Source organism: Gorilla gorilla, chromosome 7 (assembly GCF_029281585.2).
Source record: "Gorilla gorilla gorilla isolate KB3781 chromosome 7, NHGRI_mGorGor1-v2.1_pri, whole genome shotgun sequence".
NCBI lineage: Eukaryota > Metazoa > Chordata > Mammalia > Primates > Hominidae > Gorilla > Gorilla gorilla.
In genome coordinates, this window is record NC_073231.2 from 26,634,161 (window position 1) to 26,659,566 (window position 25,406).

Consider the following 25,406-nt stretch of genomic DNA (forward strand, 5'->3'; position numbering starts at 1 on the left):
GCGAGGACTGGGAGGTCAGGGGTTCTCGGCGAGGCGGTCCCAGGAGGCGGCGCGGAGCGGCTGCGAGGCCGCAGGGCCGGGTCGCAAGATGGCCGGGCCGGCCTCCCGCGCGGGTCGCGCGGGCCACGCGGGCGGGTTTCAGATGTTCCGGGCCCGGGTAGGGGCTGGCAGGAGAGAAGGGGCCGGCTGCGGGGAGGGCTGGCTGAGAAGAAGCGAAAATGGGCGGTTAGCAGCAGGGACCCGGAGTCGGAGGAGCCGAGAGCAGCGCGTGCACCGAGCTCTACGGCCTCCCGGGAAGGAGGAAGGGTGGGGAGGGCGGCGCTCGGGGCGGGAGGCCGGGCCGGGTCCGCTGGGACAGCGGGGCCGCTGGGAAGTTGTGAGAGCGGCGCTCGGGGGCGCGCTTGCGCGCACGAGGGCCCGGGCCGCGAGCAGCCGCGGCCGCCCCGGTCGCCACCCTTAGCAGCGGTCGCGGTCGCTGCCGAAGCGGTGTTCCCCGCCTTAGCCGCTGGCGCCTCCCAAGAGAGCGGCCGGTGGGCCCGCGTCCTGTCAGTGGCGTCGGAGGCCGGCGCTGCGGCGGCCGCGCCCTTTTGGTGCTCGGACACCGCTGAGGAGCCGGGGCCGGGCACGGCTGGCTGACGGCTCCGGGCAGCTGAGGCTGCCCGAGGAGAAGGCGGCGGCCGCGGCGTAGGCGCACGTCCGGCGGGCTCCTGGAGCCTGGAGGAGGCCGAGAGGACCATGTCCGGGAGGCGCTTCCACCTCTCCACCACCGACCGCGTCATCAAAGGTGCCTGGCGGGCCGGGCCTTCCTCTGGGACCCGCGGGAAACGGCCTTCGGCTGGGCGGCGGCTCGGGGCAGAGGGAGGCTGGGGCCGGGCTGCGCCCACCCTAGGAGGGCTCGGAGGGGTGTAGACAGGGCCGGGCGGCAGCCTCCGAGAGCAGCCCCCGGGACCCGGCGTTTTCTGCTGCACCTGGTCAGGTGCCTGGCCGTCAGTGCCAAGTTCCCTCCCGAAGGGTTCAGGGTGCAGTGAGGACTTCTTCTCCCACCGCCCCCGAAGGGCCCGGATCCCTGTCTTTTTTTCTCTTTAAGAAACGACTCGGGGGAAGCCATCAGGGGTGGTGTGAGCAGGGAGTCGACTCTTCCAAGTAAGATATTTAAGATTAGATCTTTCTTGACATCCGCCCCCCACCCTTTTTTAGGACGTATACCATGTGCCTTTTGACCCGCTTTCTCTAGATCACTGCAAGTCACTGCTATTACTGGAATAAACTTAGTATGAGCAAGTCAGATAAATCCATTATATTATGTTTAAAATAAGTTTACGGAGCTCTTGACAGGGTAATGGTATTTTATTTTCACTTTGGTTATAAAGACTTGGAGAATGACGTTTTCTGATTCATATGTGTACCTGCGTTAGATTTCTGTTGTTGTTATAAGAACAAAATGTAAAGGGCTCTTTGCTTTCTAAATCTTGTAGAGTTTTAGGTTATAGTTGTTTCTGCCTTTAAACTAAGAAGATGGATTACGCATAACCACTAATTTATGTGCTGCTTTTATTCAGCCGTAAGTCTTAGGCACAACCCTTGTCTCTGAGATTAACAATCGGTTTGAAAGCGCTATTTTGTAAGAAGGGAATAGACTTAGACCAGCTGTGTTAGTGGCCTCTGGATGCAGGGGTTAGCGTGACAGTGGGGAAAATTATTAAGATACTTTTCTTCTTTTTCATTTTGGTATTAGAAGGAGAAAGGCAACTAATACTAGTGACGGGAATACATTTTTAAAAGGTGAAACGCCTTATTGCATGTTCAGGGAGGGGGAAGAATTTTAGTGTATAACTTAGGTTTTCCCCCTGTCTCCCCAAATCAGCCTCATAAATGTTAATTATCTGTACTACATAATTATAATGGGATTTTTGAGATTTATCTGCTTAGCATTTGTATGCTATCGTTAGAGGTTTAACTGAATTGTTCATCTAACTGACATTATCCCCTGAACAGCTAAATTATTGTGACCATTTAAATGTGTCTTCATATTATTAGTGTATAGCCTATAAGAAGTATATAACCCTCTCTTAAGATTCAGAGTGTACTAAACATAACCTTTTTTGAGGAATCAAGGTCATTATGTACATTAATTTCTGTACTGTGCTGTTAATATGGCCGGTGCGTTCTGCTGTATAAAGTTGTTAGCAGTTTCGTCCTGTACTAAAATGACTCCGCAATGCTATACCAGTTCAGTGTTTTGTTTGCTTTTAGTTTCTCTCTCCAGTACTGTTTTCTGTCAAAATATGCCCTTAACTGCTTTCTAATCTGCTACGTCTTAGCTGAAGTAGGCAGGGAAACCAGATAAGCCAGAACTGTGGGTCAAGTCAGAATAAATAGGATCTTAGTGAAGCTTAGTGCAGCCCTCAGGAATCTCACAATCAAATCACCATTGTGCCATGTAATTTCCACCATAACATGCCATAAGATCAAAAGAAGATTAAAAATCTTAAATGACCCTTAAATATAGTAATAAATATTGTAAAAAAATGTAATAAAATAAAAAAGTTAAAACGCAGGGGCTGGGGGCAGGCATGGTGGCTCACGCCTGTAACCCCAGCACTTTGGGAGGCCCATACAGGCAGATCACTGAGGTCAGGAGTTCGAAACCAGCCTGGCCAACATGGCGAAACTCCATCTCTACTAAACATACAAAAATTAGCTGGGCATGGTGGCGGGCACTGTAATCCCAGCTACTTGGGAGTCTGAGGCACGAGAATTGCTTGAACCCGGGAGGCGGAGGTTGCAGTGAGCCAAAATGGTGCCACTGCGTTCCAGTCTGGACAACAGAGTGAAACTCTCTCTTAAAAAAAAAAAAAAAAAAAAAAAAAAGCAGGGGCTGGTTTATTGCTACGCATGCTTATTATTAAATAAACACTGTCATCATATCCTGCAGGATGCAAATTTGTTCTTTACCAAAATTAATTACCGAATATTGTGTACTTTTAAGACTGCTCTTAAATAAATGAAATAGAAATAATTTCAGGTCCTTAGAATGTTTGGATTTCTCTCCTATATAAAAGCTTCGGCATAAGAGCTTGACCACAGCATTTGTGGCTTCATGATGACTTATGGTGCTTTTTTCAGGGTTTTCCAGAGTTTGAAATAGTTGAAGAAAATGAGGTGTCACGTGTGCATAGCTAAGGTCCATTGTAACCGGTACTAAACCCTGGTCTGATGCTATCTTGTTTAGTCACAGCTGTCTGCATTTATTCACAGCTTGAAAGCTTTTTCAGAGGTGATACCACACCCCAGCTATTTTTGTTTCTGTCATTTCCTGTTAACTTTAAAGTGTACCTAATTGTTCTGTTTGAGCAAATTTTGGAGAAGAGTGGGTATGTGGGAGAGGTTTGTATTTTAGGTGTCCTTTAAATAGTAGCTTTCTTAAATTGAAGGATGTGGCTGGGCGTGGTGGCTCACACCTGTAATGCCAGCTACTTGGGAGGCTGAGGCAGGAGAATCGCTTGAACCCAGGAGGCAGAGGCTATAGTGAGCCAAGATTGTGCCACTGTACTGTAGCCTGGGCGACAAGAGTGAAACTCAGTCTCAAGCCAAAAAAAAAAAAAAAATCTCATCTGTAAAATAGGGTTAATAATACCTTCCCTGTCAAGCCTGGGTCATGCAGGTGACATAAAGCATGTGAAAAGGTCGAGTTAAGGTAGTACTTTGAGACATGATAATAGGTTGGTAATAGATCGCTTACTACAGAAGTGGTTAGTAGAGATATCATTAACATTTGAAAATATCAGAAAGTATGTGAAATTATAAGCTACAAAACTGTTCCTAGTCAGGTGAGGTATTCTACAGCATAATGGATATGTGGGTGAAATCTCGTCGGTAACAATGTGAAGAGATCAGCACAGTTCTGTCTGGTACTCCCTAGGCAGCAGATTTCTTCTCTATCTGTTGAAGGTGTTTATTTTATGTTTAAACCTTCTTATGATTTTACTCATTCATTAAATGTTTATTGAGTGCCATCTGCAATGTACCCTAGTAGGTTGCTCATTCATTTCTTCTTTGCTTTAAAAGTAGCATTTCTGTGAGCCTTTAGAGCAGTTTATATGCACTGGGGCACCATGACTAGTATCTGAGCCAGAGAACTAGGAACCCAAATGATTAAATTGTGATATTCTTTCTGCTTTATTTTTTTTTCTAGTTTCCAAGTTCCTTTTCCTGTTTAAGGACATGTTTTTTCTTTGACAGTGATTTTTATAAAAGCAGTTTATTTCCCTGGAACGAATCTTTTCAGAAGCAACAAGGAAATTTCAGTAGGAATTACATGACAAATATAGAGAATCCATTGTCTTATTTTGTTACTTGATGGCCAGATGGGGTTTAACAGAAAAGTCAGATTTCTTTTTAGTAAGGTGCTGATACATTTCTCCCTTTCTCTTAGAATTCAAATATATTGTGTATTCACAGAGTACTGTACCATTTTTACCACACATGGCAGGCTACTGTTTCTTTAATATCGTGGCACTGGGAATATTGTGCTTATGGCTTTCTTAAAATATTTTAATATTAGTGTGGACAAAAATTGCTATTTCCACAAATATACCCTAAACCCGATTTCAATCTCTGGTACCTATACTTCATTTCTTTCCACAGCTCTCCCCCCACTCTCCCTTTTTTATATCCATAATGGATTTACCGAGGGTTTAAAATTTTTTCTCTTAAATATAAGCTTAATCCTGCTACTTATACAATTTGAAAATCAGAAAGGGAAGAAAAGAAAGACTTCATATTCCTTCCCAGCAGAAATAACTGCTTTTAATACCTTTGTGTGTTTCCATCTGCAGGTGTATTTTGAATTCAAAGGAAAATGGATCACACATATTAAAGCTTTTGTTATGCAAATATTTCATATTATTTTAACATAAATATTGTAATTTTACCTAAATATTTCCATAATAGTTTCAATCAGCATGGAAATGGTTTCAAAGTGCTTATATTAATATTTTGGTTCTTTATATTTTCAGTGGGGACACATTAGTCACTTGATACAATACCAACCCAGAAGAAACATTTTCAAGTATAAATTTTCAATGTGAATACGTTTTAAAGTTGATATCTCCTGGATTTGTCAACAGTATTTGTTTGATTTATGCTTCGTTTACCATTGTGATTAACAAGCTGCCAAACTTTTGAAACATTCAAAATCAGTGCTAATCGAGATTCATACATCTGAGTAGAAATCTGGAACCTCTGAAAGGGCATCTTAATTTAAACACTTAATTTTTTTTTTTTTGAGCAAGGATAAAGTATTCTTTCTTACCTATATGTTATTGGTTGTGATCAAAGCTTTATTTATGGTCTGACATTTGATAATTAAGCTTTCTCTCTTTTATTGCATTTTAAAATGGGATTAAAAATTTTTTTTGCCTTACGTAATTTTTAGTGTACCATAACTTTTACTGGAGTGTATATGGGAAAATGTACAAATTATAAATGTACAGCTTAGTGAGGTTTTACAAATTTAGCACCCACATACCCATGTAACCACTCAACCAGAATAAATAGATTACCAGAATCCCAGAAACAAGCATGAGTTCACGTTCAGTCACTGCTTTCCATCCCTAAATGGGCAACAGTGGGGAAAATATGACACTTGTAACCATTATTCTGGCGCCTAACGTCATATTTGTAAAGTAACATACTAATCACATCTTACTGTAAAGTGAAAAAAACAAGGGACTCTGAGAGAAAAATGCTAAGGACTCATTACTTAAAGTGAAATAATTAATTAAAGACCTTTTCCTAAGCAGTATTTGATACTAGGAATTGAATGTCTTTCTATTAAGGTAACATTTTTGGAAAAAGCTAATTTTTAGGCCAGGCATGGTGGCTCACGCCTATAATCCCAGCACTTTGGGAAGCCGAGGTGGGTGGATCACCTGAGGTCCGGCCAACGTGGCGAAACCCAGTCCCTATTAAAAATACAAAAATTAGCTAGGCATGGTGGTGCACACCTGTAGTCCCAGCTACTTAGGAGGCTGAGGCAGGAGAATCGCTTGAATCTGGGAGGCAGAAGTTGCAGTGAACTGAGATTGCACCACTGCACTCTAGTCTGGGTGACAGAGCAAGACTCTGTCTCAAAAAAAAAAAAGCTGATTTTTAGACATATCTCTATTAGAGACAAAATTATTCATTTAATTCTGGGATTTGTAGTCATTTTGGAACTTTGCTGCTACTTAATTGCTAAATGACTAATGGGAATAAAGGGATGTCTTAGAATCATTACCATCCTTTGGTGCAATCATTACTAGACTATAATGCTCCTTTATAGTTTTTTTTGGTGGGGGGCAGGGTCTCGCTTTGTTGCCCAGGCTGGAGTACAGTGGCGCGATCATGGCTCACTGCAGCTTCAGCTTCCTGGGCTCAGGTGATCCACCTCAGCCTCCCGAGTAGTTGGAACCACGGCATAGCATACGCCACCGTGTCCAACTAATTTTTGTGTGTGTGTATGTGACAGAGTCTCGCTCTGTCGTCCAGGCTGGAGTGCGGTGGCACAATCTCGGCTCACTGCAAGCTCTGCCTCCCGGGTTCATGCCATTCTCCTGCCTCAGCCTCTTGAGTAGCTGGGACTACAGGCACCTGCCACCACGCCTGGCTAATTTTTTTATGTATTTTTAGTAGAGACGGGGTTTCACTGTGTTACCCAGGATGGTCTCGGCCTCCTGACCTCGTGATCCGCTCGTCTCGGCCTCCCAAAGTGCTGGGATTACAGGCGTGAGCCACCGCGCCTGGCCTAATTTTTGTATTTTTTATAGAGATGGAGTTTTGCCATGTTATTGAGGCTGGTCTTGAACTCCTGGGCTCAAGCGATCCTCTTGCCTTTGTCTCCCAAAGTGCTGGGATTACGGTGTGTGCCACTGCGCCCTGCCTTTTATAGTTTTAATGTTAAAATTTAGCAGCATTTTACATTTCAAAACTGAGGCCTAAAACTTTCAACCTAACCTAAGTGGTATCTTTCTTAGTTATCTTTATATTCTATCTGGTTATCCAGATGAATGTAGAGAGAACTTTTCGTTCCCCATATTCAATTTTGTTTTGTTGGCACTTTAGATTATCCTGAAGTCTTTTAGTTTCTTGAGTCTTCGTTTGTTGTTAGAAGAGGGTTTAACTTGGTAACCAGGATCTTTAAATTGGGCACAGAAAGATATACTGGATGGCTGGACAAGATAATGTATTTCTTTGATGATCATTACTAGATTTACTAATTGCTAACAGTTCATGAAGGTTTTTTTGCAGTGTCTAGACAATGTCAGCCCAAGAGACTGAAATTCTAAATGAACAAACAACTGAGAAATATTTGAAGAATTCATTCAGTAATTACCTATGTAACATTCTTGCTAAAGGTGTTTAATTTAAGCTGAGCCTAGTTATCGTAGACAATCAGACAAATCCAGTTTGTGGGACTTTCTACAAGACAGTTGGCCTGAACTCTAAAAATTTCAAAGTGATGAAAACAAAACGAAACAAAAAGGGCAGGAAGACTGTTCTAGATGAAAGAAGTTGAAAGAGAAATGACAGTCAAGTATGGTGTCAAGCCTGGATTAAGAAAACAAAAAACCATAGAGGACATTTTGGGGATAACTGGGAAAATTTGAATATGGTGTATATATTAGACGGTATTATACCTTTTTTTTTTGAGATGGAGTTTCGCTCTTGATGCCCAGGCTGGAATGCAATAGCGTGATCTCGGCTCACCGCAACCTCTGCCTCCCGGGTTCAAGCGATTCTCCTGCCTCAGCCTCCCGAGTACAGGCAGGCACCACCCCACCGGGCTAATTTTATATTTTTAGCAGAGACGAGGTTTCTCCATATTGGTCAGGCTGGTCTCGAGCTCCCGACCTCAGGTGATCTGCCCACCTCGGCCTCCCAGAGTGCTGGGATTACAGGTGTGAGCTACCGTGCCTGGCCTATATCATTGTTAAATGTCTTGAATGTGACGATATGGTAGTATGGTTATATAGGAAAATGATCTTATTTTTAGGCAATACCTGATGAAGTATTTATGTTGAAATGTCGTCATGTTTGCAATTTGCTTTTAAATTGTTCAAAAAAAAATCATTTGTAGAGAAAAAAGTGAAAGTGGCAAAACATTTACTATGGTGAATCTAGGTAAGAGCATATGGGTGTTCATTTTATGATTCTTTCACTTTTTAAATAGATTTCAGTTTTTCAAAATGTAAAGTTGGGGACAGCCAGGCATGGTGGCTCTCGCCTATAGTCCCAGCTGCTTGGTAGGCTGAAGCGGGAGGATCACTTGAGGCCAGGATTTCCAAGGCTTCAGTGAACTATGATTGCACTACTGTGTTCCAGCTTGGGTGACACAGCGAGCACCCATCTCTATTTAAAAAAGAAAAAAAGTTAGGGAGAAAAAAAGTACAATGAAGAAATGGCTTGGCTGGGCGCAGTGGCTCATGCCTGTAATCCCAGTACTTTGGGAGGCCAAGGCGGCTGGATCACTTGAGCTCAGGAATTCGAGACTAGCCTGGCAACATGGTGAAACCCCATGTCTACAAACAATATAAAAAATTAGCCAGGTGTGGTGGCCTGCACCTGTGGACCCAGCTACTCAGGATGCTGAGGTGGGAGGATCACCTGAGCCAGGAGGTGGAGGTTGCAGGTTGCAGTGGGCCAAGATAGCGCCACACTCCAGCCTGGGTGACTGAGACCCCATCTCAAAAAAAAAAAAAAAAAAGAAATGCCTCAAAACAGCTACAGCTAGGTTTAGGAAAGGCTGTCATCATATTTGAGGATTCCATAGTGTCTTAATGGGGGAAAGCTGAAAAGAAGAAAATGAGCCTTAAAGAATATTATAGCTGATGTGAAGTGGAGGCAGCTTGTTTAGCAGAAAAAGTAGTTGTTTCAGCTACATGATGGGGGTTAGAAAAACATACAGAAGTCAGTATGGAGAAAGAAAAGGTACTTAACTAAGAAGTAGAGAGAAGATGGGCAAACTAGAAGGGCCAGAGAACTGAAATAACGTAAAATGAAGAAAAAGAAGAGGGATAGTTGAAAACTGCTGGAGCAGTTGACATCAATTTCATTAAGGGGACAGCGAGACTATTTTGATGACTGTTATTTTTTTTGTTTTGTTTTCTTTTTTTTTTTTGAGACGAGAGTCTCGCTGTCGCCCGGGCTGGAATGCAGTGGCGCAATCTCGGCTCACTGCAACCTCTGTCTCCCGGGTTCAAGTGATTATCCTGCCTCAGCCTCCTGAGTAGCTGGGATTACAGGTGTGCGCCACCACACCCAGCTAATTTTTTTTTGTATTTTTAGTAGAGAAGGGGTTTCACCATGTTGGTCAGGCTGGTCTTGAACTCCTGACCTTGTGATCTGCTCGCCTTGGTCTCCCAAAGTGCTGGGATTACAGGCGTGAGCCACTGTGCCCAGCTGTGATGACCATGTTTTAAAAACCCAAAACAAATAGACTTATAAACCTATTCTGAAATCATAGAAAATCCAAATATTACCCAGACAGATGATGTGGAAAGTGGAATAGCTATGTTTTTAATTTTATTGAAGAGATTGAAGTGAAAAAAAGGGTGGTAGTGGGATAAAGTAAATATTAACACTAATGACTAGAGGAGAAAAAAAGGATTTTCTAAGTGTATTTTTCATTCCTGTTAATTGCACCACTCTCCCATTTAGTCACTGATTCAGATGACCAGCCTGGGAATCAGGCCAGACTCTTTCTTCTCCATTTTACTGCATGTCCAGTCCCACCAGACTAAATGCTGTGAACCTTTGGTTTGTACATATCCTCTACTTCATCCTATTCTCACACCTTTTGCTTGTGCCATTGCAGGAGCTTCTTGCTGAGACTGTGTAGTCTGTCCGTGCTGTCATCGTGATCTGTGAACAATGTCAAGGGTCATTCTTGTGCTCAAAATCCTTCATGAGCACTTTCTGCCTGTGGGATAAACTCTAACTTTGTTGATGGGCAGTACCCTGCATGCTAAACCTCTCTAGGCTTGTGTTCCATTTCTTCCTCCTGATTTCACAACCCTCATCCCCAACCTACTTTTTATTTATTTATTTATTTATTTATTTTTTGAGACGGAGTCTCGCTCTGTCACCCAGGCTAGAGTGCAGTGGCGCCACCACGGCTCACTGAAAGCTCTGCCTCCGGATTCACGCCATTCTCCTGCCTCAGCCTCCTGAGTAGCTGGGACTACAGCCACCCGCCACCACGCCCGGCTAATTTTTTTTTTTTTTTTTTTTTAATAGAGATGGGGTTTCACCGTGTTAGCCAGGATGGTCTTGATTTCCTGAGCTCATGATCTGCTCACCACGGCCTCCCAAAGTGCTGGGATTACAGGCGTGAGCCACGGCGCCCGGCCCATTTATTTATTTTTGAGACAGAGTCTCACTCTGTCTCCCAGGCTGGAGTGCAGTGGCGCCATCTTGGCTCACTGCAACCTTTGCCTCCCAGGTTCAAGTGATTCTCCTGCGCCAGCCTCCCGAGTAGCTGGGATTACAGGTGCATGCCACCACGCCCAGCTACTTTTTGTATTTTTAGTAGAGATGGGGTTTCACCATGTTGGCCAGGCTGGTCTCAAACTTCTGACCTCAGGTGATCTGCCCTCCTCGGCCTCCCAAAGTGCTGGGATTACAGGCATGAGCCACTGTGTCCGGCCCCCAGCCTACTTTAATACTACAGGTTGAGTGTCCCTAATCCAAAATCTGAAATTCTCCAAAATCTGAAGCTTTTTGAGTGCCAGATGACACCACAAGTGGACAGTTTCTTTCCTGACCTCATGTGATGGGTTGTAATCAAAACCTGGGGACATAACCCAAAGTTTTTTCGGTGTCCCCAAGGGACAAAGACCCTCCCAGCCCCCTTCGGTTGTGATATATCTTTTCCATGCACAACATGATGGTGATGTCCAGGCAACCACAGATTGACCACGTAGGTGGCTAGGGGTAGTGACACATTTGCTTTCTAATTCAGTGTACACAAATTTGTGCACAAAATTATTAAAAATATTTATAAAATTATCTTCACATTCTGTGTATATGAAACATAAATGAATTTTGTGTTTGGACTTGGGTTCCATTCCCAACACGTCTCATTATGTATATGCAAATATTCCCAAATCTGAAACAATCTGAAATTGAAATGCTTCTGGTCCTAAGCACTTTGAATAAGAAGTCATACTTGTCGTCCTAGAATGTTTTATATCTGTGAATGGGCTCTTTGCTTCTGTGCATAATGGTTTTTTGTTTTTTTTTTTAACATTTTTAGAGATAAGGTCTCACTCTGTTGTCTAGGCTGGAATGCAGTAATGCGATCAATGCTCACTGTGGCCTCAAACAAACTCCTGGCCTCAATTGATCATCCTGCCTCATCCCTCCGAGTAGCTGGGACTACAGGCGTGTGCTGCCATGTCTGGCTAAATGATTTATTTTTATTACTTTTTTGTAGTGACAGGGTCTTGCTATGTTGCCCAGCCTGGCCTCAAACTCCTGGCCTCAGGTGTTCCTCCCACCTCCCAGAGAGCTGGGATTACAGGCATGAGCCACTGTGCCTGGCCCTGCATAGAATCTTGTCCCTCAGCTTGACCAGCTCCTGTTTGTCTTTCAAGATTTAGCCAAGGAGACTTCTGAGAAGCTTTCTCTTCTCTGCTAAGAAGCTGTGGAGAGTAATGGTTTGAGAACATGGGCTTCAGTCAGACATACCTGGATTCAAATTTCTGTTTGTTTTTTTTTTCAAGGAGATGGAGTCTTGCTCTGTTAGCCAGCTGAAGTGCAGTGGCACTATCATAGCTCACTGCAGCCTCAAACTCCTGGGCTTAAGTGATTCTCTTGCCTCATCCTCATGCCTGGGACTACAGGCATGTGCTACTATGCCCAGCTCAAATTCTTTTAGTGATGCATAACCTTGGATAAATCACTTACACTTGTTTTACCTGCATTTCTTTATGTGTAGAAGAGGGATAATGAAACTTGCAGTGGCAAGCACATAGTGAGTGCTCCATATGTGTTATGTTAGGTGCTGCTGCCGCCATCACTATCATCATCATCATCATCATCATCATCATCATCATAAGAATTACTGTCTCCTATGAGCTCCCATAAACAATCTCATTGCTTTGCAAATCGCTTTACATATTTTCTTGTCCTTTCTTCACAATAAACTCCTCTCTTTAAGGGCAACCACTGTATCCTTAATGCTCAATGCAGTGCCTAACACACGCTTAGGTGCTTAGTAAATATTTAAGTATGTGCAAGCATAAGAAGCTTATTTTATGGATGACAGTGTAAGAAAGAGTACAGACTTTGCTGATTACCAGCCGTGTGGCCTTTGAGCTTTGTTATTTATTTTCCTTGCCACAGGTGTAAAATGGGAGATAGTGCCTACCTCAGAATTTAAAGATTACATCTCATATTGTATGTAAAGTGCTTAGCATAATGCCCATAGCGGGTGGTTAATAATGTTAGCTATTATTTAAAAAATAAATCAATCTTGGATCTTGGCGAGATTTGACAGCAGATCTATTTTACTTTAAGTGACATGTGAAATGAAGATTTAAGAGTACTGTATTTTATATAGTCACGCTTACATAGTTGCTTAATAATTCGGAGTTCTGACAAATGCATCCTTAGGCGATTTCATCATTATGCAAACATCGTACAGTGTACAGTTATCCCTTGGTACATGTGAGAGCTTAGTTCCAGGACCCCCACATATACCAAAATCCCTGAATATTCAAGTCTAGAAGTTGGCCCTGTGGAACCTGAGTATTCAAAAAGTTGGCCCTCTGTATTTGCAGGATGGGGTTTTGCAGCCTGTGTTTGGTTGAAAACATTTGTATATAAGTGAACCAGTGCGGTTCAAACCCATGTTGTTTGAGTTAACCATACTTATACAAACCTAGATGTTACACACCTAGGCTGTATGGTATAGCCTATTGCTCCTAATCTGCAAACCTGTGCAGCATGTTACTCTACTTAATACTGTAGGCAACTGTAACACAACAGTAAGTGTTTGGGTATCTAAACATATCTAAACCTAGAAAAGGTACAGTAAAAGTACAGTAGTAACGACAAAAAATGGTCCACCTGTGGAGGGCACTTAACATGAATAGGGCTTGCAGGACTGGAAATTGCTCTGGGTGAGTCAGGGAGTACGTGGTGAGTGAATGTGAAGGCCTAGGGCATTACTGTACAACACCGTAGGCTTTATAAACACTGCACATTTAGGCTATGCTAAATTTATAAAATATTTTTCTTCAATAGTAAATTAGCCTTAGCTTACTGTAACTTTTACTTTATAAACTTAAAAATTTTTAAACTTTTTAACTCTTGTAATCATACTTAGCTTAAAACACAAACACATATAGCTGTACATATTTTCTTTCATATCCTTATTCTTATAAGCTTTTACAATTTCAAACATTTCTTATTTTTAAAACTTTTTTGTTAAAAATGAGCACACACCACACATTAGCTGAGGCCTTCAGAGAGTCAGGATGATCAATGTCACTATCTTCTACCTCCACCTCCTGTCCCACTGGAAGGTCTTCAGGGGAATTTACAGGCATGGAGCTGTCACCTCCTATGACAACAATGCCTTCTCATGGAATACCTCCTGAAGGACCTGTCTGGGGCTGTTTTACAGTTACTTTTTGTTGTTGTTTTTGTTTTTTGTTTTTTGAATAAGTAGAAGGAGTATACTCTAATGATTAAAAGGGTGGTATAGTGAATGTATAAGCCAGTAACATATTTGTTATCATTATATGACTGGCAGTGCAGTAGGTTTGTTTACACTGGCAGTACCACAAATGTGAGTAGTAGTGCCTTATGCCGTTATGTTAAGACAGGTGAAAACATCACTAGGTGATAGAAACTTTTCAGCTCCATTATAATCTTACAGGATCTCTGTCATATATATAGTCTTGTAGACTGAAATATTGCTATGTGGCACATGACTGTTTTCTAACTTTAGTCTTAGATATTGAAAGGATTTAAGGCTGGGCGCGGTGGCTCACGCCTGTAATCCCAGCACTTTGGGAGGCCGAGGCGGGTGGATCATGAGTTCAGGAGATCGAGACCACAGTGAAACCCCATCTCTACTAAAAATACAAAAAATTAGCCAGGCGCGGTGGTGGACGCCTGTAGTCCCAGCTACTCGGGAGGCTAAGGCAGGAGAATGGCATGAACCCGGGAGGCGGAGCTTGCAGTGAGCCGAAATTGCGCCACTGCACTCCAGCCTGGGCAACAGAGTGAGACTCCATCTCAAAAAAAAAAAAGAAAGGATTTAAACCTAAAATGCTTAAGAAGAAAAATGATGAAATTTTCCTTTTCTATAGTATTGATAGAATTTTGGAAGTGATGTATTCATAAATATTTGATGAGTTCCTATTACATGGAGCACATTTCTGGTTATGCTTAGAAGGTTAAATACTGCTTGAAAAGTACTCATGCAGTGTAGCATATAATAGCCTCTCAAAAATGTCACAGAAATTTAGAACTATGTAGTGACCTATGACTAATCCCACTGCAAAAGGAGCAGGTGACTAAATTGTAGACAATACCTGGTGTGAAATGTTTGTTCCCTTGATCTATAAATTGATAATCCTTTAATGTTTAATCTGACTGCGACTAGTGGCCTGAAGAGGTAAGACTTCTGTGTTTTTTTATATGTGTGCCTACGTATGTTTTTTTCTTGTGACCTAAGGCTTTGTGGAAGTTTAAAATAGAGTGATTTTAATGAATGGCTGGAGTAATAAAAATAGTTGGTGGGTTTCTCCATGGAAGCAAGTTGGTTATTTTTAACTACTTTGCACTGCTTTATGGAAAACATATGCCACTATAGAAGTTATTGTTTCTGTTGACTGTCACTGGTGGTGGTTATTACTTAGTTGGTTCTAGGAGGGCCAGCTTTTAGCTAATACTTTGAAAGTGAGTTCTGTGACTATTATTACTTAGTTGGTTCTAGGAGGGCCAGTTTTTAGCTAATACTTTGAAAGTGAGTTCTGTGACTATTATTACTTAGTTGGTTCTAGGAGGGCCAGTTTTTAGCTAATACTTTGAAAGTGAGTTCTGTGACTATCAAAGACCAGAGGAATAATCTCAAAGAAGCTGATCAGATCATGGAACTAAAATTACTTGTTCTGGTGAGGAACAGTTGAAAAGGCACATAATACTTCTGGTAATAATATTTAATGTAACTTATTTAGCAGTACTTGTTCATGATTGGCAAGGCAGGTGAGTAGATTAGGAAATGAGTCTGAAAAAGTAGGGCAGGACTGCAGGCTTAAAATAGGAATGAAAGCAGTGAACAGAGATAGCTATATAGGCAAATCCTAGTGTCCCATGAGGATAAGACTACCACAATAATCTAAAAATAATAGCTTATAGGCCAATAACCTTTAAGGTTTATGTTTCATACTCACCGCAGGTCAACCCATGTGGCTGTTTCTCATTTATGCAGATCTACATCAGATTTTACTTGTGTTTACCTGAAAATACATATTGTTTATGTAGTCAATGTATATTGTAGTAGCATACAGAATCTGATCTTGAAAAGGTTGCAGAATTTCTTGAGTGTACTTTAGGAACTTAGTTTTTCAAAATTTATTTAATTTTTATTTTGATAATTATAGATTCACAGGAGGTTGTAAATAAAGAAATGTAAAGGGAAGTCCCAAACACCTCTCCCCTAACTCCCTTCCCTCTCTTTGCCAGTGTCAGTATCCCACACCACCACACACAGTACTATACCAAAACCAGGAAATTGACATTGGTACAGTCCATAGATCTTGTTCAGATTTCACCAGTTATACATGCATTCCTGTCTGTGTATGTGTGTTCAGCTTTACACAATTTCCCGTATAGGTAGCATAACTACCAGCACAATAAGGGTACTCAACAGTACCGTAACCACAAGATTTAGTTACTTCCCCTGTATAGCTACACCAGTCCCCCTTCTCCACGGGAATCTCCGTTTTATAGTTTGGCTATTGTTTTTAATCACGTGCAAACCTGGTTTGATTAAGGTTTTTGCTTCTGATTTGGAAGCATTGTTAAATAATTTTTAGTGAAATACAGGTAATCTGAAAGCAGCTGACACATGGTAAAAAGCTAGATTTGGGAACACTGAAAGACTTCTTGGATGCATAGGCTTAGAATGATTCTCAGCTGTGATTTATTTCCTTCCTTCCTTTCTCCCTCCCTCCCTCCCTCCCTTCCTTCCCCTCCCTCCCTCCCTCCCTTCTTTCCCCTCCCTCCCTCCCTCCCTCTTTCCCTCCCTCCTTCCTTCCCTCCTTCCCCCTCCATCCCTTCCCCTCTCTCAATATTCTGTAATATTGAAATATTTCGTTAAAAATAATACAGCATATTACATATATATCTGAAATTTTCTCCTTTCTTCCTTTTAGTATACCTTCTATTTATTTTGGTACCAAGAATAGAGTGCTGCTGTAACAAACACCTAAAAGTGTGGAAGTGGCTTTGGAACTTCTGAAAGACCCAGCCCGAGTCCCATATTCATTTATTTATTTTTTTATTTTTAAGAATTTTTTTTCCCAGTCTGGATCTCAGCTCACTGCAACCTCCGCCTCCTGGGTTCAAGTGATTCTCCTGCCTCAGCCTCTGGAGTAGCTGGGACTACAGGTGCACACCACCATGCCCGACTAATTTTTGTGTTTTTTAGTAGAGATAGGGAGGGTTTCACTATGTTGGCCAGGCTGCTCTTGAACTCCAGGCCTCAAGCGATCCATCTGCTTCATCCTCCCAAAGTTCTGGAATTACAGGCATGAGCCACTGCACCCAGCCCAAATCTCAACTTTCTCATACCCTTAATTGATTTCTGTAGCTATCATTGATTTCCCCCTTTATAATCTTCCGTACTTACAGTCTGAACCATACAATGTACTGCTTAACTATTCTGTGTTTATATCTTGTTTTATGCGAATTCTGCTCAACTAGAGCATATGATTCTTCAAGGTAGAATAAATGTGTTAAACTTGTATATTTCGGCCGGGTGCGGTGGCTTACGCCTGTAATCCCAGCACTTTGGGAAGCCAAGGCGGGCGGATCACCTGAGGTCAGGAGTTCGAGATCAGCCTGGGCAACACGGTGAAACCCCGTCTCTACTAAAAATACAAAATTAGCCAGGCGTGGTGGCACATGCCTGTAATCCCAGCTACTCAGGAGGCTGAGGCAGGAGAATCGCTTGAACCTGGGAGGCAGAGGATGCGGTGAGCCGAGATCGTGCCATTGCACTCCAGCCTGGGCAACAAGAGTAAATCTCCATCTCACCAAAAAACAAAAAACAACAACAACAAAAAAAACACAAAAACAACTTGTATATTTCACACATTACCCATACAATGTGAGCATGTAGTAGGTACCAGATAAACATTTAGTTATTTAACTAGAATATAATTACTGCTCTAGTATTTTTTCCCTAGCACTTTCAAATGTTACTCAAAGAATCCTTCTAGCTCTTTGATACAAATTGTAGAACTTCACTATTAACAAATATCAGCTGGGCTCGGTGGCTCACGCCTGTAATCCCAGCGCTTTGGGAGGCCGAAGCAGGCGGATTGCTTGAGGTCAGGAGTTTGAGATCAGCCTGCCCAACATGGTGAAACCCTGTCTCTACTGAGAATACAAAAATTAGCTGGCCGTGGTGGTTCTCAACTGTAATCCCAGCTACTTGGGAGGCTGAGACAGGAGAATTGCTTGAACCAGAGAGGCAGAGGTTGCAGTGAGCCGAGATCATGCCACTGCATTCCAGCCTGGGCAACAGAGCGAGACACCGTCTCAAAAATAAATAAATAAATAAATAAATAAATAAATAAATAAATAAATAAAATAAAGTAAAATAAAAAAATACATATATCACCACTATCTAGGATTTTAGGAAGGCTACCTATAGAAACTTAGATATATTTAGTTATGGAATGTTTTGTTTTTCAATTGGTAATGTACACTCTTTCAGTGTTTGAAAGGATGACACTGGATAATTAGATTTGAATTGTAAATCTCCCCAGCTGGTGTTGGAGAAACCAGAGGAGTTGATGATTTTATACACAGTCTTTCCTACCTCTTATTATTGAGAAAAGAGTGTTAATTGTGGTCAGTGAATTTCTTCAACGTTTGCTGCTTTTAAATCAAATTAAGGAAGTCAGCAACTATAAGTAGAATGATATGAATAAAATGTTTCATTGTTATGAAGAAGAGTTAGTAGCAGGTGGCATTATGTGTTTTACATATTGAAGTTGACACCAGAAAGATACATTTGTAATTTTTTTTTTTTTTTCCTGAGACAGAGTCTAGCACTGCTGCCCAGGCTGGAGTATAGTGGTGCAGTCATAGCTCACTGCAGCCTGGAACTCCTGGGCCCAAGTGATCTTTCCGCCTCCACCTACACCTCCCAAGTAGCTGGAATTACAGGCACATGCCACTGTGCCCAGACCACTTTAGTGATTTGTTAGTTTTTTAATCTCTATTCTCTTTTTAATATAGAGCTGCAAATTTCTTTTCTTTAGCGCAATCCATTTGTGAAATATGTGTTATAATTTGTAACTAACAATATTTGAAGTCCTGAAGTTTTTGAATGATTTTGTATGTAAGATTAGAGTGGATTCATGGTTCCCACTAATAACCACTTCATTATTATCACTTTGTTATGTGTGTGTGTGTGTTTAAAGAGATAAACTTATAGGTGGTTTATCTAGAATTGTGTAAAATCCTTTCATTTTCATGAGAGAGTATCTTGCATGTGAGTATTATTTGTCACATGTTATGCCTACATTGTTGGTTGGACTTAAACTTTAGTGACCTCTCAGAGATTATTTTCATTCTAGTTCATGTCACATTACTTTGATATATGTATTGAGAAGAAGTACAAGAGATTATTTAATGCTATTGTCTGAATGTTTGTGACCCCCCAAAATTTGTATGTTGAAATCCTAATCCCCAATGTAATGGTATTAGGAGGTATGGTCTTGGGGAGGTGAAGTTTTTATAAATTTCTAAAAGAAAATATAGGAAAAATCTTTGTGACTTTGGGGTAGACTATTTTCTTAGATAGGTCATAGAAGGCATGAACCATAAACGCTGACAATTGGACTTTTGAAAAATTGTTCTTCTAAAGATGTTTAAGAAAATGAAGAAGCAAGCCACAGAATGGGAGAAAATATCTATACTGCATTAGTGGAGTTTACTACTAAATTAAGAAAACATTAGAAGATTGTCTGTATAGTATAACTGATTATAAAATAATGTATTTACATATTTAAAATATTAAGATATATATTGATAACAGTAGTTGTCTTTGGCTGGTGAGGTTCTAAGAGTTTTGTTTTTGTTTTTGTGGTGGTTATTGTTTTTTGTTTTGTGCTCTTTTAAAAAATTGTTTTGCCTCAAGTATATAGTATCTTTGATTTATAAAAATCTTTAAATAAAGATAGGATAGTTTGAAAGATTAGCAGAATGTTTACAACCAGTACTTGATACTACATGGATAATACTTTGCTGTTCTATTTTTGTAAATTCTGTGCTTGAAAATTTCAAAGAATTTTTTGTGTGTGAGTGTGTGTTTTGAGGTGGAGTCTCGCTATGTTGCCCAGGCTGGTCTCAAACTCCTGGCCTCAAGTGATTTTCCCACCTTGGCCCCCTGCAGCATTGAGATTACAAGCATGAACCACCATTCCCAGGCCAAAACTTTCGAAACTTTAAAAAATAGCATGAAAACCTTTATTTTAGTCCAGGTGCAATGGCTCACATCTGTAAACCTGGCACTTTGGGAGGCTGAGGTGGGAGAACTGCTTGAAGCCAGGAGTTTGAGACCAGCCTGGGCAACATAATGACACCTGTCTCTACAGAAAATTTAAAAATTAGTCAGGTGTCATGGTGCATGTCTGAAGTCCCAGCTACTCTGGAAGCTGAGGTGAGAGGATTGCTTGAGGAGTTCGAGGCTACCGTGAGGCAAGATCAAGCAGCTGCACGCCATCCAGCCTGAGTGACAGAGTGAGAGACCCTGTCTCTAAAAATGAAAAAAGAAAATATTTACTTTATTTATTTTTTGAGATAGAGTCTTGCTCAGTTGCCCAGGCTGGAGTGCAGTGGTGTGATCTCGTCTCACTGCAACCTCCACCTCCCAGGTTCAAGTGATTCTCCTGCCCTAGCCTCCCGAGTAGCTGGAACTACAGGTGTCTACCACCATGCCTGTCTAATTTTTGCGTTTTTAATAGAAACAGGATTTCACCATATTGGCCAGGCTGGTCACGAACTCCTGACCTTGTGATCCACACACCTTGGCCTCCCAAAGTGCTAGGATTACAGGCGTGAGCCACCGCATCCGGCTGAAAATCTTTACTTTATTTACAGCACTTTATGAGCCATATTTGGCAAACATAGTTCCACATATGAAGTTTGTTTTTAATGATAAGGGGTTTTTAAAGTTGATTTTTAGTATAAATACACAGTATAATAAAAGTTTGTTTACATTAGATATGAAGCTAATTACCACCCCTAACTGCTGGCTGGTTTTCTAGAATTGTAGAAGCAGATGGTGAATTTTCCTGTCTGCTGATATCCAAAACACTCTGATTCCTGGGTGAGTTCCAGCAATATTGGATGTTGGTAATATTACTGTTGGTCGATTAATTTATGATAATATTATATACATCTCTAAAGTCTAATTCGATGTATTTTTTGAGTAAATAGTAGAATAACATGGCATAACATTTTAAAAGGTAGGTGGTAAAAAGTCTTCCTATCCCTAACTGTCAGCCACCAGTTTCCTGCCATGGAACTGTTAAATCTCACCACCAAAGACCACCAAGAAAACATCTGTAGTCAAAAATAAGTTACACTGATTTAGCTTGCTGCAGGAAGGAATAACAGACATCAGAAGAGCTGTGGGACCTCTCAAAAGGATAGAGTTACGAAAGAGCACATGCAGGATTTTAGGAGCTGTTTGTCACAGAGTGATGTTAGGATAAAGGTAGTAGTCTGGGCAGGGATTGGCTAGAATATGTAATTTGAGTGAGTTGCTGGAACAGCCAGTAGTTTTGCCTCTAGGACACATAAGTCCCTGAGGATTTACTGTTAGATCAGTTTGTGGTACTAGAACATATGGGTATGAGTGAGCTGATATTAATAAAGGTTTGAGGCTGGGCACAGTGGCTCACACCTCTAATCCCAGTGCATTGGGAGTCTAGGATGGGAGGATCGCTTGAGGCCAGGAGTTTGAGACTAGCCTGTTTAACTTAGTGAGACCTCAGTCTTTAAAACAGTTTTTTAAAAATTAAAATTAACTGAGTGTGGTGGCACACACCTGTAGTCTTAGGTACTTGGGAGGCTGAGGGGGAGGATCACTTGAACCCAAGAGTTGGAGACTGCAGTGAGCTATGATCATGCCACTGCACCCCAGCCTGGGTGACAGAGGGAGACCCTATCTCTTAAAAAGAAAAAAAATAAGGTTTGAGCTTAGATGGCCTGTGATGCACAGTACATTGCGGTTTGGTTTGGTTCAGTTTATCTGTTTTGCAAGTACTAAGTGCTTTTCTGTGCATCTGCAAGCAATTTGTAGTGTAATTTCAGTTTTGTTTCAATTTTTAATCTGTTTCTGATCATTCGTCCGCTGAACTGGAATATTTACCATTTAGGGGAGGTGATCAATCAAGATTTCAAACCGTTGTTTGATGGGTTGTGAATGTTTATAAAGCTTTGATGGTAGACATTTTGGCCTCTACAGGCACCAGGCCATTTTGTTCTTTTTTTTCTTTTCTTTTTTTTTTTTTTTTTTGAGACGGAGTGTTGCTCTATTGCCCAGGCTGGAGTGCGGTGGCACGATCTTGGCTCACTGCAAGCTCCGCCTCCTTAGTTCACACCATTCTCCTGCCTCAGCCTCCCGAGTAGCTGGGACTACAGGCACCCGCCACCATGCCAGGCTAATTTTTGTATTTTTAGTAGGGACGGGGTTTCACCATGTTAGCCAGGATGGCCTCGATGTTCTTTTTCTTAGATGATAATTTGTTGAATCAGCTGGTGTGACAGTGGCTGCACAGCAGCATTTAAGACTCTAAAGATCACACACTTGGCATCTGCAACACACTGAAACTCAGACAGTTATTGTTAAAGTTTAAAATAATGTCCCATATATCCCATAATCTATTTGGATTTTCCTTTGGGCAACCAAATATTTTTTTTTCCTTTAATTTGGATATGGGTCATTCACCTTTGCAACTGTCCTATATTTGGTTTATATTTTGCCAAGGATAAGGGTCTTGATAGTGCTAACAGTAAGGAAAAGTTATCTGTTAGCAGCCTAAAATCTTACAACAGTGAAGAGAGAAGAAAATGCCAAGAGAATAAAGGACAAAATCATGCAAGTCTGTAGTCATCAGTGGCTTCTGGCATCTGGGAGGTTGTGTTCTGATTATCTTGGACATAAATAGTCTATTCATTTTATCTTCTGCTTCTGGGCCATAACACTTCTGGAAATCTTGACTCAGCCACTGTTTGTCCATGGCAATGATGTCTGCAGTATGCATCATTAATTTATTCTCTGTAGTGTCAGTAATGGGTGCATGATACAAACATTTACAAAAGTTCTTTTGATAAGTCTTCCACAAGGCTCAATTCCTATCTTTAGCTTATAGCCAGGAACTTTAGATGAATGTAAGGAAGAAGCGGAAACCACCTGCGGATCATGGGACTATAGGCTCTAGTTGATTTATTATATTAACCAGCATTATCAAAATGGAAGGGAGTGGAATCTTCTATTGCAGAAAGTACATAAAGAATTTTATGAGTAGTCACTGATTATCCTAGAAGTAAGAATATCTCACAAACAGGGAGGACATTGACAGTCTCTAGGACTTTCTTACATTTATCCTATAAAGTGTATTATGAGTTTCACCATTCCAAGTTTACTGAAACCTAGAAATAAAATCCTTTTTTAGATAGCTATTGTGGCAGTCTTTGTACTTGAATGTATGTTTTCTTTTTTTTTTTTTGAGACGAAGTTTCTCTCTTGTTTCCCAGGCTGGAGTGCAATGGCGTGATCTCGGCTCACTGCAACCTCCGCCTCCTGGATTCAAGCAATTCTCCTGCCTCAGCCTTCCAAGTAGCTGGGATTACAGGTGTCCACCACCACACCCAGCTAATTTTTTGTATTTTTAATAGAGATGTGGTTTCACCATGTTGGTCAGGCTGGTCTCGAACTCTTGACCTCAGGTGATCTGCCTACCTCGGCCTCCTAATATTTTCTTTAAACTGAAAGATACTTAAATGTTGAAGTATATTTATTTTAACCACATTTTATTATACATGATTAAATTGGGAAGGCTTAACTTTCCTTATGATTTGTGAGGGTTTTTTTTCCCTTTAACCCAAATTTAATAAAGCAAAGAGTTCTCACAAAAGTTTTAAGTTAATTAAAATTCAGAGTATGCCAAACAAAGCTAATAATTTTTATAATCCTTTAAAAAATGTTTAATAAAGTAAAGGACTAAAGCTTTGTTTTACCTAATGGCCATTTAGTATAAACCCAAAGATGTAGTAGGTGTAAAAGACATCTTAACAATTTCTTATTATTTACTTATTTTTTAGAGACAGGGTCTCGCTCAGTTGTCTAGGCTGGAGTGCAGTGGCTGGATCATAGCTCACTGCAGCCTCAATCTCCTGGGCTCAAGTGATTTTCCTGCCTCAGCCTCCTGAGCAGCTGGGACTATAGGTGTGCGCCACCACACTCAACTAATTTTTGTGTTTTTTTGGTAGAGACAGAGTTTCGCCATGTTGCGCAGGCTGGTCTCGAACTCCTGAGCTCAAGCAATCCACCCACCTCAGCCTCCCAGAGTGATGAGATTCTTTTTATAGGTGTGAGTCATCATACCTGGCCTACTTTTTGCTTTTTGACTGATGATTCCAAGAGCCTTTTCAGTGTTTAGCACATAGACGTAGATAGTTGTAGTCTTTACTTAAGTTTGAATGAAGTGAGTTATGCGTGGGCTGAGTTCACTCAAAGCTTGCCTCAGCTGGGATTATTGTCCATATACCCACTTTACTGGAGAATGAGTATGCCAAGAGACCGAGGCAGAATCTGCAAAATCACTTCTGCTGCAATGTATTTGTTAAAGCAGGTCACTAAGGCCAGTTCAGATTCTACGGGAGAGACATTAGACTCTCCCTTTTTTTTTTTTTGAGATAAGGTCTCACTTTGTCACCTAGGCTGGAATGCAGTGGTGCTATCTTGGCTCACTGCAGCCTCGACTTCCTGGGCTCAAGTGATCCTCCCACCTCAGCCGCCCAAGTAGCTGGGACTGCAGGCATGTGACACCACATTTGGCTAATTTTTGTTGTGTTTTTAGTAGAGACGGGGTTTCACCATGTTGCCCAGGCTGGACTCAAACTCCTGAGCTCAAGCATTCTGCCCACCTCAGCCTGCCAAAGTGCTAGGATTACAGGCATGAGCCACTGGGCCTGGCCTTAGACTCTGCTTCTTGATAGGATAGGGTCAGGTCACTGCTGTGCTTTAAATATGATCCCCAGAAAGCATATGTTGGCTGCCTGGGTGATGGGTATACTAGAAGCCCAAACTTTACCATTATGCAGTATATCCATGTAAAAAAGGTACACATATACCCCTTGAATCTGAAATTTAAAAATAAGTATGTGTTAGAAAATTTATCCCAAATGCAGTAGTGTTGGGAGGTGGGGCCTAATGAGAGGTGTTTAGGTCATGAAGCCACCTCTAATGAATGCGTTAATGTTGATTATAAAAGGGCTTAAGGCTGCAAGTTCTATCTCTTGCTCTCTCTTATCCGTCTTTGCCCTTCCACTATGGGATGATGCAGCAAGAAGACCCATGCCAGATGCCTGGCCCCTCAATCTTGAACTTCTTAGCCTCCAGAACTATGAATGAGTAAATTTCTATTCATTATAAATTATCCAGTCTATAATATTTTGTCATAGCAACACAAAACAGACCAAGACAGTGAGATTACAGAAGAGTATATAGAGTGAGAAATATTATTGTAGCCTTTTTTTTTAGTTTTTGCTTTTTTAAAAAAATTATTCTTTAAGTTCTAGGGTACATGTGCACAACATGCAGGTTTGCTACATAGGTATACATGTGCCATGTTGGTTTGCTGCACCCACCAACTCATTATTTACATTAGGTATTTCTCCTAATGCTCTCCCTCCCCCAGTCCCCTGTCCTCCGACCAGCCCCAGTGTGTGATGTTCCCCACCCTGTGTCCATGTGATCTCATTGTTCATTTCCCACCTAAGAGTGAGAACATGTGGTGTTTGGTTTTCTGTCCTTGTGATAGTTTCCTGAGAATGATGGTTTCCAGCTTCATCCATGTCCCTGCAAAGGACATGAACTCATC

The 25,406-nt window shown here is 41.4% G+C and overlaps 1 protein-coding gene and 1 long non-coding RNA gene across 3 annotated transcripts in view; one reads left to right on the plus strand and one right to left on the minus strand.

Annotated features, from left to right (window-relative positions):
* Positions 1 to 318: 318 nt before the first annotated feature.
* Positions 319 to 25,406, plus strand: part of PPP3CC (protein phosphatase 3 catalytic subunit gamma) — a 103,817-nt gene continuing 78,729 nt past the window's right edge. Inside the window, exon 1 of one of the 2 annotated variants that reach the window (XM_031013659.3) lies at positions 319 to 784. In XM_031013659.3, the coding sequence (XP_030869519.1) occupies positions 736 to 784 (49 nt within the window). In that variant the 5' untranslated portion in view covers positions 319 to 735. The remainder of the gene's footprint in view (positions 785 to 25,406) is intronic. The other variant, XM_031013658.3, reaches the window with a different exon arrangement.
* Positions 9,687 to 25,406, minus strand: part of LOC129524191 (uncharacterized) — a 99,009-nt gene continuing 83,289 nt past the window's right edge. Inside the window, exons 4-5 of the long non-coding RNA XR_008667904.2 lie at positions 15,450 to 15,515; positions 9,687 to 9,903 (exon numbers count right to left, since the gene is read on the minus strand). This is a non-coding gene — a long non-coding RNA (uncharacterized lncRNA). The remainder of the gene's footprint in view (positions 9,904 to 15,449; positions 15,516 to 25,406) is intronic.